The following is a 16,302-nucleotide window of genomic DNA, read 5'->3' as shown; positions in this document are numbered from 1 at the left end:
CTGCTGACGATGACAACGACCTACTGAACTGGCGGTAGCTCCCCTAGATGGATCCTCATCTCCCTCCAGGTGTTCTGTAACCTGACCGTAGGGGAACAACTTACCGGGTGAGAGAGAGAGAGAGATGTCAGTTCACTCGTTCACTCAGTAATCCGTGACCTCCTTGTTAGCGGAGATGACGGTCGACCCTTCACCTCAGCCTCGCTATGCATGTCTCTTGCATACTCAGAGTAAATGGCGCCTAAAGTGTGGGGTAGTGGCAGGTGTGAGGAGGTGACAGGGACCAGGTGTGTGGGCGTAAAGTGGTGACAGGGGCCAGGTGTATGAGCGTTAAATGGTGACAGGGGCCAGGTATGTGGGCGTTAAGTGGTGACAGGGGCCAGGTATATGAGTGTTAAATGGTGACAAGGGCTATATGTGTGGGCGTGGTGGTAGGACTGAGTTATGTGGGTGTTAGGTGATGGCAAAGGCGAAATGTACGGGCGTGAGGTGTTGACAGAGCGAGGCGTGTGGGCCGGTATCTTGTTAGATCTGGTGGGACGCGTTGGATGGTGGCGTGCGTAGCAATGGTGAGGCGTGTAGGATGGCGTTGTGTCATGTAGGATGTTTGTATATATGACAGCGGTGAGCAGGGATGATGGCAAGTGTAGCAGGGATGATGGCGTGTGGGGGTGCAGGATGCTGGCGTGTGGGCGCGGGCAGGTGAGAGACTGCAGCAGCAACACCAACTACTCACCTGACCGGCTGCCCCACAAGGACGCCCCTCCCCCCACCCTCCTCCACACACACACACAGCCAGCGGCCCCCCCACCACCACCACACCAAACGTTTTTTGTGATAGCGTAATCCAGGAGGTGGCGTGGCGTGGACCTCCTCTACCAAGACTTTAACACAGCAGTAGATAACAAGCGACAAACACCTGGCCTCACCTGCATCAGTATAAACTATCATCTACCTTCACCAAGACACCTGTAAAAATAGGTTAATTACGGGTAGTTACCTGAGCGTCAGCCCCAGCATCTCCATTTTCCATCTTCATGTTGGAGGATGATGGGAGCCGAGGGATCGTCTGCTGACAGGAGATCGCTGATACTGACTGGGCCCGGGGCTAACCCATCCTAAGCCTCGGGTAGCACACAGAACACGGATCTCGCAGACGGGCCGCCATTACTCTGTCACCCTCCTCCAGAACACACTATAACGTCTCCTGCCTCACTACTGATCCCATCACTCCCTTCAACCTTATTCTCACCTCGCGGGGCCACACTACACTCCCGCGCCAACACAGGTTTACACTCTGTACACTCCGGCCACAATCCTCTCTACATTCCTGAAGATACACCGCCAACACTGGACACACTCCAGCAGAAACAGTACAAAATATCCAGGGGTAACACTGAGCAACACTCAAGTTCCTCTCTACACTGTAACACTGACCACTATTGTCATACGCGGCTGAATTGTTGTCATATATTTGTATACAACTGAACAATGGATCAAAACTTTTCTAACACATTTTAGAACCCAAACAATAATCACTTTAAACCATAAACACGCACCACCAACACAAGAGATCAAGTAGTCTGTTCATACACTCCACGACGACTATGGTTTTTCAAAATATCATCTGGGCACACTTGGGTATAACTCCCTTATTGGAAGACTTTGTAGACTCCAGGTACTTGTTGATTACAGGTAGCGACCCGATCACTACACCTAGGGAGGGTGTAGAGGTGTATGGTAGGAGTGTGGAGTGTTAGGACACAGGTGTAGGAGACAGGCGGTCCAGCGTAAGGGCCGGGCCACGTTCAGGCGGGCGTCCGGGCTCACACTAGTCACTAGTGCTGGCCAAGAGTCCTCTGGGAGCGGGGCCAGGGTGAGGGGGGCCAGGGTGAGGAGGAGGCAGGGGGAAGGTGAGGAGGAGAGCGAGGGCTGGAGGGTGAAGGGAGGGGGAGGCGTCTAAGACGGTCTCACTCTCGCTCCCCGCAACACACACACACGCACTCACTCACACGCTCACTCACTCACTAACACAACCCAACTTTTTACACGTACTACGAACCCCAAGAGAACGTGGCCTCCCCTCTCGCCTGAGCGACGCGTCACACACACACACACACACACACACACACACACACACACACACACACACACACACACACACACACACAAAACCTTGAGCAAAATACAATCTTGTCTTCTAAAAAAAAAGTAGAATACGTCATCGCATTCCACAACCCTTCCTGCACCTATTGTGACGTAACGCAGGACCTGGGTGCTGTCCTTCACACAAACAAACAAGAATTATAACAAACTTCGCCATTATCAGTACAGTAACGGTGTTGTATGAGGCGAGGTGGGGTTATGAGGTGGTGTGTGGAGGAGGTGGGGTTATGAGGTGGTGTGTGGAGGAGGTGAGGTTATGAGGTGGTGTGTGGAGGAGGTGGGGTTATGAGGTGGTGTGTGGAGGAGGTGGGGTTATGAGGTGGTGTGTGGAGGAGGTGAGGTTATGGTGGAGGTGGGGTTATGAGGTGGTGTGTGGAGGGGGTGGGGGTTATGAGGTGGTGTGTGAGGAGGTGGGTTATGAGGGGTGGTGTGGAGGAGGTGGAGTTATGAGGTGGTGTGTGGAGGTGAGGTGAGGTGGTGTGTGGAGGTGAGGTGAGGTGGTGTGTGGAGGAGGTGAGGTTATGAGGTGGTGTGGAGGAGGTGGGATTTGAGGGTGGTGTGGAGGAGGTGGAGTTTTGAGGTGGTGTGGAGGAGGTGGGGTTATGAGGTGGTGTGTGGAGGAGGTGGGTTTGGGGTGGTGTGGAGGTGGGGTTATGAGTGGTGTGGAGGGAGGTGGTGTGGAGGAGGTGGGAAGGGGGCGGGAGGGCCGGGAACCCCAAGCTGCCCCGGGTGTACAACAGCCACTAGCGTCTCCCACCTGTGATGCTCCACCTTCCTCCTCGTTGTGATAGACAGGTAGGACAGGTGAGGTAGGTGGTTTAGGGGAAGATAAAGACGACAAACAAGACACAGATGTCTCGGGCGGATCCAAGGGGGGTCCTGGGAGCCCGGACCCCCCTTTTTCATCACAAAATTCCAATAATTTTCTTTAATGCAATATTGTACTTAGGCGGTTTTGTATAGTAAAAGGTAATTATTATTAACCTCAGAATATCTCGTTGTATCAAGCGCACATGGCCCTCAAAATGGCCATGATATTGATCAGATTAAAAAAAATAAAAAATCTGGGGGCTTACAGTCACCCCCCCACACACACAAACACAGCTGGGCGGGCTCGCTGTACTCACCATGTTCCCTCCACCCACTACTTCTTGGGCCCCCCTTTTGATATTCCTGGATCCGCCCCTGGATGTTGAGTAAATATTACACATTTTTTTTTTTACTGATTGGATAATGTATTTCTCTAGTGGTTCATATAATTATACAGTAATCCTAACCTAACCCAACCCACACTTTAACCTAACCCAACCCACACTTTAACCTAACCTAACCCACACTCATACTTACCTAACCTAACCCAACACACAGTAAGACACCCTTATTTGTTTACTGTCTATACCCCCCAGCTATTCATCCTGTCACCTCCTCATCCGTTCAACACACACACACACACACACACACACACACACACACACACATACACACACACACACACACAGACACAGTAAGAACACACAGGACCAACAACAACAACAACAAAAATACACGTACAGAAAATTCAATGTAGCTACAGTTATTAAAATGACTCGGGAACATCATCAGGTGACGTCAGGTTGTGTAGAGGCAAGTGATTATTTCTCGTTAATAAAGACTGAACATGAACGAGTCTTCTCCCTAAGGTGAAGCGGCAACCTCGTACTCTGGGTCAAGTCTCCACATGAGCCCCACTGCCATGGTCAAGGCCGAGGCTCTCAGTTGCCCCCTAACACTAAGCAGTGAAGGTGAAGGCAGCACACTTCTCAATGAGGCAGCGTGGCCATCACTACACTCGACTTCGTTCGCTTTCTAAACTTGTAGAGTATGGTACTAATTTACGGCTAGATGGACTGGCACTGACATGGGATCGAACCAAGGACACTTAGGACAGGATGTGAGGATTGAATTTACTCGGCCGCCGCATCCCAAACCTAACAGAGGGACAGAGGTAAAAGGAAGGTTGATGCCCTCTAAAACATCACCTCTTCCCAGTGACCAGAGCCTGACGCCCACCATCCCTCACACTTGATATTTTCTAGAGTCAGTAAATAAAACCATAATTTAAATGTTAATTTGTGTAGTTCCATAAAAAAAACAATATCAACTACGTCCGCCATAACCGTGTACTCGTAAGATCTTGCCTCGTGCACACAACAGGATCCTCGACCAACGTTCATCATCATCTAGGTGACACACACTACCGCTGCCTGGCGTAAATATTACCTTCACGCCGTCTTACCCAGCCACTAGGCGACGGAAGTGTCTGTCTGTCACCACCAGGTTCCACACGCGCGCACACTGATGGAATTACCCCCAAAAAAGACTCCAATTTCATGTACACAAGGGAGACATGAATACCCTCCCCTCTCTCTCTTGGAAGGAAACCAACTCCGGCCTTCACCCTGCGTGCTAACACCCACCATGAACGAGACAGGGCAGGAGGACCTCTACCCAGCCTCACAAGGTTACTTCACTTCCGCATGAGCTTTATGGCTTTACCCCCACCACCTGTTCTAACCCCCCCCCCCCCAACCAGCAGGCCAACACAACAAACAAAACTATCCCCTCCCTCCCTCCCTCCCTCACCCCCATTATTGTTGGGGGTGGCTGGAGGCAGGACGACCTGTGGCTAGTGGGAGCTTCTGGTCGACTGAGCAGACGGGACAACACACAGGATAATCCCCCCCACACACACCAACTCTACCTTAATGACTCGTATCTAATGGTCATCACTCACTTTACTGTCTAATAACAAATCACCGGTACTTAAAATGAGCCCATCTACCATCAGCATTATAATTAAAACTTTACCTGAGACGATAAATGATAGACATATTTTAAAGGCATTTGTGTGTTTCCCACCCTACCTTACCCTACCCTACCCGATCCTACCCTACCCTACCTTACCTTACCTTACCTTACCTTACCTTACCTTACCTTACCTTACCCTACCCTACCCTACCCTACCTTACCTTACCTTTCCTTACCTTACCCTACCCTACCTTACCTTACCTTACCTTACCTTACCCTACCCTACCCTACCCTACCTTACCCTACCTTATCTTACCCTACTCTCCCCTACCCAATGATATCAGCTGACTCTATTACCAGATAACAAACTAATATACAGTATACAACTACAGTATATACAGTATAATCTTACACACTCAGATCAGTAGAGTTTCCGCCCTTACACACTCAGATCACCAGTGTTTCAGTCTTACACACTCAGATCATCAACGTTCAGACCTACTCAACACTGGTACTTAAGAATAATTAAGAGTTATTTACAAGAGTTGACCATAAGAGCTCTATCTCTCAAGCCTCGAGCCTTCCCAGGTCCTCACAGTCTCACAGTCAGTCTTTTACAGTCTTATACAGTCCTACAGTCAGTCCTTAACAGTCTTATACAGTCCTACAGTCAATCCTTAAAAGTCTTGGACAGTTCTACAGTTGTTCTATCATAGTTCCACTTTAACTACTATTACTACTGGTGGTGGTGGTGGTGGTGGTGGTGGTGGTGATGGTGGTGGGTGGGGGTGCTGGAGCTGTAGTAGTAGGTAGTAGTGGTGGTGATGGTGGTGGGTGAGGTGTGACTGGTAGTAGTAGTAGTAGTAGTAGTGGTGGTGGTGGTGGTGGGTGGTGGAGTGGAGTGGGGGGCGATAGGTATTATTAGTTAACATAACACAGTCTTCTTCCCTCTTATCTGAGTGTCTGCAGATGTGTCTACCTCCTTTACCCCCCCACACACCCTCACTTAACATCCCCCCCGCCACCACCACAAACAAACACACATATAAGACGTACCACACACAGAGAGAGAGAGAGAGAGAGAGAGAGAGAGAGAGAGACCTGGTCACCAGCTGAGAGAGGCACCAGTGGCGCCAGAGTCAGGGTGGCAACATGACACCCTATAAAGTGCCACACTGTACTCAACCATGTTAATACTGCACTTACTTATTGTGGAGCGTGGATAAACACGTCTAACAACAAAGTATAGTGTCTGATGGTGCCTGAAAGTGTCTAATGGTGTCTGAAAGCGCCTAATGGTGCCTGAACTAGTGGCAGCCGTTGAGAGGAGTAAAGGAGGGGGCGGGACAGTGCCCTATAATGTTTGTCATATGAAAAAGACAACTTCTGTTTGCACACACACACACACACACACACAGTTAACAGTTGTTTGTACAGTTTTACAGTCACATCAGTGTACAAATTACACACCGAACTTAACCAAACTTAACCTGACCTGACTTGACCTGACCATCAACAATTATCGATTATTTCTAGAAACACTTCCAATACATTATATTACCTTAATCAGTATTTAATCACTAAAACAACAATAATACAAATTAATAATACTTTTCATCAAATTTAAAACTAAAAAAGAATAACTCTTATTATAAATGTTGACTTGGTATGAGTATTTGTCAAGGTAAATAAACTGTTTTGGTATCAGTTTCAGTATAACAGGTACTAGTGTTAATGGTACCCCCTGAGGCGTCTCGTTATAGTAAAGACTGAAGGTATAATGTATCCCTGATGGTGAATATGACACGGGAAGACACTGCAGGAGGTGAGGTTCATTTAGGGTGAAGTTCAAGAGAAGTTATAGGCTCTATCATAAACACTTTTGAGTTCTGAACTATTTGATACACTTTATGTTTATGAACTTAAAGTGGTCTTGGTTGTGGGGGGTCTTGAGTAATATCTTGTTCAAGTAGTGAGAACAAGAGATGTAGTAATGATAAACATCTACTGCTGAGCGTTGTTCCTCTAACACAGGAAGTACAGTGGTAGGTGGAGGTGGCAGTCTTCCTCCTCAGGCTTCGCTAGGATTTCAAACAAGAAGTATGCGGAAAAATTATGCCACATTCTTACGACTCATCTGCTTGTTGCGCGTTACTACACCGAGGGAATAAATAAACACTAAGCGTTTTAAACCACCAACCTCGTAACACAAGATTAACGCGGACACCACAAAGGACACAAGAGCTCTGGCGTCGTCTTGAGGAATGTGTTATGATTCTGGTGAAGCGTGTAAAGGCTGATGGAGGGAGGCAGGTAGGTGTGTCGTCGTCTACACCGGCATGTCCGCTCACCACCTCCCTCCTCCCGCCTTGTCAGTCTCAGCTGCAGGTCATTCATGACGGCGGCGGTGATGACGGTACAACCCAGCGTGCAGCCGCCGCCTCCTCTTTCCCACACTCCGATGTTTCGTACGCCGTCCACCCCCCGTCTACCCCACACCCCCATCGCCGAGCTGCCCGCTCCTCTTACCCCCAGCACACAACCCTCATGTCACCCCCCTCACCCTGCTAGCCAGCGGGCCCAACGGCCAAGTTTGATCGGCTCTAAAGTTAGCGTTGAAATCTCCCGGCGCGAAACACTGTTTGGTGACGTACTATTACTGAGGGCTGGGCTGGGACAACAGAGGCTTGAGTACAGTGTGGTGGTGAGCACTCCAGCCTCCATGTCTGACCACATTCACGCTTGTGTTGACTCCTGACGGAATTCCAACTTGCGGGCAGGGGCGGGTGGCGGTGTTGCCAGCGAGGCGGTCACCATTTCACTCCTCCTGCAGGCTCGGGGGGGCAGATGGGTGTCTCTACCAGCCCCCCCCTTGACCGAAACTGACACGTACGTTTAAAAATATGTCACGATCCACGGCAGGAAAGAATACGTGTGTACCTCAGTGAGGGTCGTGTGGCAGCCTGATGGGACGACCCCCAGTCCCCCTGTACCACACACATCTACCACTCCCCCCATCTTCTCCTTGGCTGGTCGAGGAGTGTCCTCAGCAGGGGGGGGGGGTGGGAGGGGGGATTTAAAGGTTAATAAGTCAAGAGGATCACTAGTCCTCACTACCACACGAGTTGATCAAGTTATGGTAATTATGGTGGACGGCAGTACCCGGGCAGGCTCATGGTGGCCTTGACAATGGTGTGCACCGCGTCTGGGGAGGGGGGAGGGAGGGGTGAGATGATCAAGAAACACAGGTGTGGCTGGCGTCTCACCTGGTTGTGTGGGGACGTAGGCCGCCTCCTGCCCCACTAACACACTCCTCTACACACTACTTCAACACCCAGGTAACCATACCAGTACCAGGAATACCTTACAAGATGATACCACCAGTTGTGTAACACCACGGTGGGATTAACACCAATACAGTACCAGCATAAACCTAACCAGGACAAACAGCCACACCTACACCATCACTAACCACACCATGTCAAGGGTCTCACACACACACAGCCAAGACAAAGCGAATTCCACAATAATATCACACGGTGGCTGCTGGACCATCACCACCACTACCACCACTATCTCCAACACCACCACCACCACCATTATCACCATCACCACTACCACACACCACCACCACACACCACTACCACACACCATCACCACACACCATCAACTCTCGTCTCTAATAATAATATGTATACAAACTTGAACTTAATGTAATAAATAAATACAAAATAATTAACTTCGACAGCTACCTATGTACATAACATTACACAAATAAAACAAGAACACTATTTAGTAAGATAATCACTTTGAATTTAGTTTAGTTTCACAATACTGATATGTAGGGATTTGTACTCCATATTTCAATGTCTTAGTGTACAGTATTACACCAATTGTATCATGTGTACTTGTATATACATTCTGGTTTGTACATATTTTATACTTATGGATGTGAAGGCGGTGAGGTCAGGTCAGGTCGGCCGGTCAGTTAATCAGCTAGCAACACAACACCAGGGGTCAGGGGTCAGGGGTCAAAGGTCATCACCAGGTCAGGTGTCAATACCAGGAGGGGGGGGGTGGTGGTCAAGGGTCAGTACTGAGTGAATGGCAGGAGTGACCAACACATGACAGTCATCTCCCGCGTGGCAGACTCACCTTCTTCACTCCCCCCCCCTCCCGCAGGTAATGTCATCACTCCCTTCTCCTCCCGCCCTTAGTCCATAATTCCTCCTGTTCCTCCCGCCCTTAGTCCATAATTACTCCTGTTCCTCCGCCCTTAGTCTATACTCCTTTACCTACTCCTGCTGTTCCTCCCGCCCTTAGTCCATAATTACTCATGTTCCTCCGCCCTTAGTCAAACTCCTTACCTACTCCTGCTGTTCCTCCCGCCCTTAGTCCATACTCCATACCTACTCCTGCTGTTCCTCCGCCCTTAGTCCAAACTCACCTACTCCTTACCCTACACTCCTGCTGTTCCTCCGCCCTTAGTCCATAATTACTCATGTTCCTCCCGCCCTTAGTCCAAAACTCCTTACCTACTCCTGCTGTTCCTCCGCCCTTGGTCCATAATTCCTCCTGTTCCTCCCGCCCTTAGTTCATAATTACTCCTGTTCCTCCCGCCCTTAGTCCATACTCCTTACCTACTCCTGCTGTTCCTCCCGCCCTTAGTCCATACTCCATACCTACTCCTGCTGTTCCTCCCGCCCTTAGTCCAAACTCCTTACCTACTCCTGCTGTTCCTCCCGCCCTTAGTCCATACTCCATACCTACTCCTGCTACTCCTCCCTGGGATCAGCAGTGACATAAGCAAGTTTGCGGATGACACCAAAATAGGGCGGCAGATTAATTCAGGGCAGGATGCAAATGCACTACAGGAGGATTTAAATAAATTGCAGGAGTGGTCAGAAAAATGGCAAATGAAATTCAACACCAGCAAGTGCAGCGTACTTAATATTGGAAGAACAAATACTGTCAATGTGTACAGCCTTAAGAACATCAGCCTAGAGAAGTTGACTTGTGAAAGAGACTTAGGGGTACTTGTAAGCCCGGACCTATGGCCTAGAAAACAGTGCGTTAATGTTCGAAATAAGGCAAACAGAGTATTGGGTTTTATATCTAGAAGTGTAAGTAATAAGAGTGCAGTCTTGTTACCTTTATATCTTGCGCTAGTCAGGCCGCACCTCGATTATGCGGTTCAGTTCTGGTGCCCCTATTATAGAATGGATATCAATTCACTAGAGTCGGTGCAGCGAAGAATGACAAAAATGATTCGGGACTTAGAAACCTTCCATATCAGGATAGGTTAAAGAAACTAACTTGCATTCCCTAGAAAGACGAAGAGTGCGGGGAGATATGATAGAAGTATTTAAGTGGGTGAAAGGAATCAATAAAGGGGATATAGATAAAGTTCTTATAATATCCGAGCAGGATAGGGCTCGGAGCAACGGATTTAAGTTGGATAAGTTAAGGTTTAGGAGGGAGATAGGAAGGAACTGGTTCACAAATAGGGTGGTGGACGAGTGGAACAAGCTTAGCAACTATGTAGTTAGTGCTGGAATGCTGGAAAGTTTCAAAAGGAGGCTGGATAGATTCATGGATGATAGAGAGTGGTAGTAACTTTCGACAGGAGCTGCCATGCACAGGCCAACCAGCCTATTGCAGACTCCTTATGTTCTTATGTTCTAACTCTACGGCAGCAACACACCATAACTCGTCTCTCATCCCAGTGAGTTTTCGTGTGTGTGTGTGTGTGTGTGTTATCGACTTAAGAGGGCGTGGAAGAGTTGCATCCACGCAAGGAACTTAATCAGTCGTGGGTGAGGGCGTGTGTGCTACTGGGAGTGTGTGTGGTACTCAGGCCTGCATAAGGGTGTGTGTGTGTGTGTGAGGGAGTGTATGTGTTTAGGTGTTTGTGTGTGTGTGTCGGTGAAGCGTGAGTGAGGGCGTGTGTGTGTGTAGTACGAAGGCCTGTGAGAGTACAAGTACTTTACTGAGGCGTGGATGAAGAGGTGTGTGTGTGTGTGCGCGCGCGAGACACCCTCCCTCAACACTCTACGGTAAAGTCACACCAAGTTTCACGATGATCCACCTGTCTGGTAACCACACCAGGTAAGGTACACACAACAGCTAGGGTACACACATCAGGTCAGGTACACATAAGTGGTCAGGTACACACAACAGTACAGGTACACACAACGAGTAAGGTACACACAACACTTGAGGTACACAATAGGACAGGTAACACACACACACACCTAAGGTACACACAACACCTAAGGTACACACAACACCTGAAGTACACACAATAGGACAGAGTAACACACACACACCACCTAAAATTTTACACAACACAAGAGTACACAACACCTGAAGTACACACACAATAGGACAGGTAACACACACACACCACCTAAGGTGATACACACACACCACCTAGGTACACACAACACCTAAACATAACACAGCCATAAGTCTTGAAGTAACCTGAAGCTTTATATGCAGGGGGGGGGGGGGGGGGGGAGAACACCTGTTTATACTAATGACCTAGTTACACCTGAACCATCCCCCCCCCCCTCCTCACCCTACTAACTTACCGCCTTGAATACCTTTACTATTTACTTAAGTTAATTACACATTATTCATACAGGTCTTTAAATTAAATCAAGAAGCAGGTGTAGTTAACCAGAGAGGACAGTACTACATAAAGCATCCTCCACCATGGCGATACTACAAACACACTCTTGCCGAATTACCTGAAGATTAATCAACCTAATGTTAACCTAAGCAATGCTAACCTTTCCTATTGTAACCTAACCTAACCTAACCTATAGTAACCTAACCTAATCTAACGTAACCTATACTAACCTAACCTAATCTAACCTAACACCCCAAAATAGTGTTAGGGTGGTTAATCTTCAGGTGAAATAAGCTAGGGTGGGGATTCTTCAGGTGATCCATTATATTATTATTAATTAAAGTGTAATTTTCTTTAATATTTTCTTATATCATTATTGTCTGAAGTCAATTATTATTATTTATTATTATTATTATTATTATTATTATTATTATTATTATTATTATTATTATTATTATTATTATTATTATTATTATTATTATTATTATAATATCAAGTTTGTGACATATTTTTTTTTACTGAAGGAATTAGAGAAGTTGTATAAACGTATTCCTAACAATATATTAACTTATGCTATTATTTGGAAGAGAGAGAGAGAGAGAGAGAGAGAGAGAGAGAGAGAGAGAGAGAGAGAGATATTAATCTCCTACAGTACTCACCACCTGCACTTGCCTGCGTCACCACACACCCTCAACACTCACCTGTGGAAGAAACAAACAAACACACAGTTAATAATACAATAATCCCCCTTTAAACACACCTGACACCTGACCAGCATAAAACGATCGTCATTAATTAACACCAGTGCCTTCTTCAGTAGGTTCGTGATGGTATTATGACCCCAGGGAGACGTTACCGTGGTCTGACTCCTTAATGTCCTCTGGCAGGTGACTCAAGGACATGGGAGCGAGGAAGGGCATGGGAGCGAGGAAGGGAAGGACATGGTAGTGAGGGAGGGAAGGACATGGTAGTGAGGAAGGGAAGGACATGGTAGTGAGGGAGGGAAGGACATGGTAGTGAGGGAGGGAAGGACATGGGAGCGAGGGAGGGAAGGACATGGTAGTGAGGGAGGGAAGGACATGGTAGTGAGGGAGGGAAGGACATGGTAGTGAGGGAGGGAAGAACATGGTAGTGAGGGAGGGAAGAACATGGTAGCGAAGGAGGAGAACATGTGGTGGTGAGGGAGGAAGGACATGGTAGTGAGTGAGGGGAGGAAGGACATAGTGAGTGAGGGAGGGGGGAAGAACATTTATGGTAGTGGGGAGGGAAGGGACATGGTGAGTGGGGAGGGAAGGACATGGTGGCAGGAGGGAAGGACATGGTAGTGAGGGAGGGTGAGCAGACATGTCAAGATCCAGGAAATGTGGTTCTGTGGTCAGAAGCAAATGATCTCTGGGGAAATAAATAAAGGGCTAAACGTATATGGAGTGGGGTGGGTGGGGGGGGCACCACAGTGTTCAGTAAACCACAAAAATCCCTGAACATTTTCTCAGGTGGTAACACCGGTAATAAATCCTCGTCTGTGAACGTAATATCAATAGTAACTTTTCCATCTCCTCCCCACAGCCTTCCCTTCTCCCCACCTCCCTATCTCCCTCCGCTTCCCTCTACCTACCTCCTTCTCCCCACCTCCTTCCCCCTTCTGCCTACCTCCACCCCCCTTCCCCACCTCCCCCTTCAGGTAAGGTAACTACGCAATACCAACAATTTGGTCGGTGACACAAGAAAGTCAAGTCACAGGTCCGGAAAGTAAACAATGGAACAAGAACAAACAATGTCTCGGTGATGACAATACTCTCCTATGGATAAAATTCCCCCAAAGGTAAACACTGTATCACCCGAGGACGCTACCTGGTGAGCTAACGTGTATAATTATCTGCCAGGTGGTAAGAGAGTATAAAGGTGTCATGGTGTCTTGTTTACCTGGGTTTACCTGGGTGGCTATGAAAGGCATCTTCAATAACACTATATTAAATCTAACGTATTTATGCTCCAATAAATACAAAATATAACGGAAAAATAAAACCAGAAACACAAGAAACACATCAACAACACATAAACTACAACACCCAGGCAACACAACGAGGAGGAACTGTTTTAGTATTCAGACAGCGGCTTGATGGTACACTCCTCCACAGTAAAAGATGAGTCGAGCTGCAGCGGATATGAAGAATGACGTGTGGAGAATATAAGAAGGTTAAGCTAGTGGCTGGGGATCTTAAGGTAATACAAGGAGTGGGGTTTATTCACGGTGCAAACTCAGATACCAATAAAAGGGCTCCCGAGACACACATAAATTGGTTTTACTGCCAAGAAGGACGTCGGGTACGGTACACGAGAAACACCACACGAAATGCATAGGTCAACACCCCCCCCCCCACAGTGTCTGTCTATTTGCACGGTGAGAGGGGAAAGGGGGAGGGGGGGGTGGAGAGGGGAAGGAAGGGGAAATGGGTATGTCAAGTGAGGAGGAGCTTAGTATTGTGGGTAGCGTATGGTAGGGTGATGTGGTATGGTGGGGTGGTGTGGTATGGTGGGGTGGTGTGGTATGGTGGGGTGGTGTGGTATGGTGGGGTGGTGGTATGGTGGGGTGGTGTGGTATGGTGGGGTGGTATGGTGGGGTGGTGTGGTATGGTGGGGTGGTATGGTAGGGTGCTGTGGTATGGTGGGGTGGTGTACGTAAGGGTGGTGGGGAGAGTCGGGTGAGGACTACTAAACCAGTCTGGGTGGAGGAATGTGGGCCAACTTCCGGGCGATTGACACACTCGCTCCCACGGGACCCCAACTGTCCCCACTTCTCGCCTTAACCCTTGTTCCACACTGACCACTTACTCTCCCACGCCTCCAACTACTGTACACCCTCGACAGTCACAGTCAATAGTCTCTAGAATTCCCAAACTCTACCATGTTGTTGTCCACACTGTTATCGAGGACACAGGTCGCTGGCATTATTTATTCTTTGAGGTAGTAAATAATGACGAAAATTACGATGTTATTTACTTAGACTTTAGCAAAGCATTTGACAGGTGTACCGCATCAGAGACTTCTGAGAAAAGTTAAGGCTCATGGTATCGAGGGGAAAGTTTTAAATTGGATAAAATCATGGCTCGCCGATAGAAGCAGAGGGTCAGCGAAGATGGTGTTAAATCTGAGTGGGACCGTGTAACCAGTGGGATTCCCCAGGGGTCAGTACTAGGCCCACTCTTGTTTATAATCTACATAAACGATCTAGATACTGGGATCAGCAGTGACATAAGCAAGTTTGCGGATGACACCAAAATAGGGCGGCAGATTAATTCAGGGCAGGATGCAAATGCACTACAGGAGGAGATCTAAATAAACTGCAGGGGTGGTCTGAAAAATGGCAAATGAAATTCAACACCAGCAAGTGCAGCGTACTTAATATTGGAAGAACAAATACTGTCAATGTATACAGCCTTAACAACATCAACCTAGAGAAGTCGACTTGTGAAAGAGACTTAAGGGTACTTGTAAGCCCGGACCTATGGCCTAGAAAACAGTGCGTTAATGTTCGAAATAAGGCAAACAGAGTATTGGGTTTTATATCTAGAAGTGTAAGTAATAAGAGTGCAGAGGTCTTATTGCAAATATATCTTGCGCTAGTCAGGCCGCACCTCGATTATGCGGTTCAATTCTGGTGCCCTTATTATAGAATGGATATAAATTCACTAGAGTCGGTGCAGCGAAGAATGACAAAAATGATTCCGGGACTTAGAAACCTTCCATATCAGGATAGGTTAAAGAAACTTAAACTTGCATTCCCTAGAAAGACGAAAGAGTGCGGGGAGATATGATAGAAGTATTTAAGTGGGTGAAAGGAATCAATAAAGGGGATATAGATAAAGTTCTTATAATATCCGAGCAGGATAGGACTCGGAGCAACGGATTTAAGTTGGATAAGTTTTGGTTTAGGAGGGAGATAGGAAGAAACTGGTTCACTAAGAGGGTGGTGGACGAGTGGAACAAGCTTAGCAACTTTGTAGTAAGTGTTGGAACGCTGGAAAGTTTTAAAAGGAGGCTAGACAGATTCATGGACGATAGAGAGTGGTAGTAACTCTCGACAGGAGCTGCGATGCACAGACCAACCGGCCTATTGCAGACACTGTGTTCTTATGTAACATCACAAATCATACAACATAAACAGCCTCGTGGCCGCCAAGCACGACATCCACCACACACAGTTGCCTCACTGAAGTAAACCCAATCAGTGTGGGAGAGGACTGGGGGAGCCGCGGGCTGTTCACACGTGTGCACCTTGTTGACTTACAAACATTGGTGTGTGTGTGCATCAAAACCCCGAGTATTGACACACTCTTGCTGTAGTCGCTTATCCACTTACAGTTCTCGCTAAACTCACATTAAATTTGACAAAATCTCGCTCTTCCGGCCCACAGCTGTCCTCACGACCCACTGACAGAGAACACAACCTTACAAGCACACTGAAATGTCTTTAATTGTTTTTATTTAGTTATCTGCTGTAATACAAATGTTCACACGATATCCACAAAAACCTGTGTATAATAATGTTATGTTTCCTCATAGTGAACGATATTTCCTACACAGTGGCAACAAATATACAAGTCTTGGACCCCAAACAATAGTCCAGTTCTGGCAGACAGTGTTTCCCCTCCCCCCACCTGTGCTGCATCACCAGGTCGTGTACAACAACATATGACCAGACCTTGTAATATTTC

General features: G+C 47.6%; 1 protein-coding gene across 9 annotated transcripts in view; it reads right to left on the bottom strand.

Moving 5' to 3' along the window:
* The window catches only part of LOC121870077 (tight junction protein ZO-1-like), a 108,168-nt gene extending 106,326 nt beyond the window's left edge, over nt 1-1,842 (bottom strand). For 7 of the 9 annotated variants that reach the window (XM_042371847.1, XM_042371845.1, XM_042371853.1 and 4 more), the window contains exon 1: nt 1,001-1,841. In XM_042371847.1, the coding sequence (XP_042227781.1) occupies nt 1,001-1,039 (39 nt within the window). In that variant the 5' untranslated portion in view covers nt 1,040-1,841. Of the gene's footprint in view, nt 1-1,000 lie in introns of all 9 variants that reach the window. The other 2 variants (XM_042371850.1, XM_042371852.1) reach the window with 2 other exon arrangements.
* Nucleotides 1,843-16,302: the final 14,460 nt, after the last annotated feature.

The sequence above is a fragment of the Homarus americanus genome, unplaced genomic scaffold (assembly GCF_018991925.1).
Source record: "Homarus americanus isolate GMGI-L3 unplaced genomic scaffold, GMGI_Hamer_2.0 scaffold27875, whole genome shotgun sequence".
NCBI classification, from domain to species: Eukaryota; Metazoa; Arthropoda; class Malacostraca; order Decapoda; family Nephropidae; genus Homarus; species Homarus americanus.
This window is presented reverse-complemented; position numbering and strand designations above follow the sequence as displayed.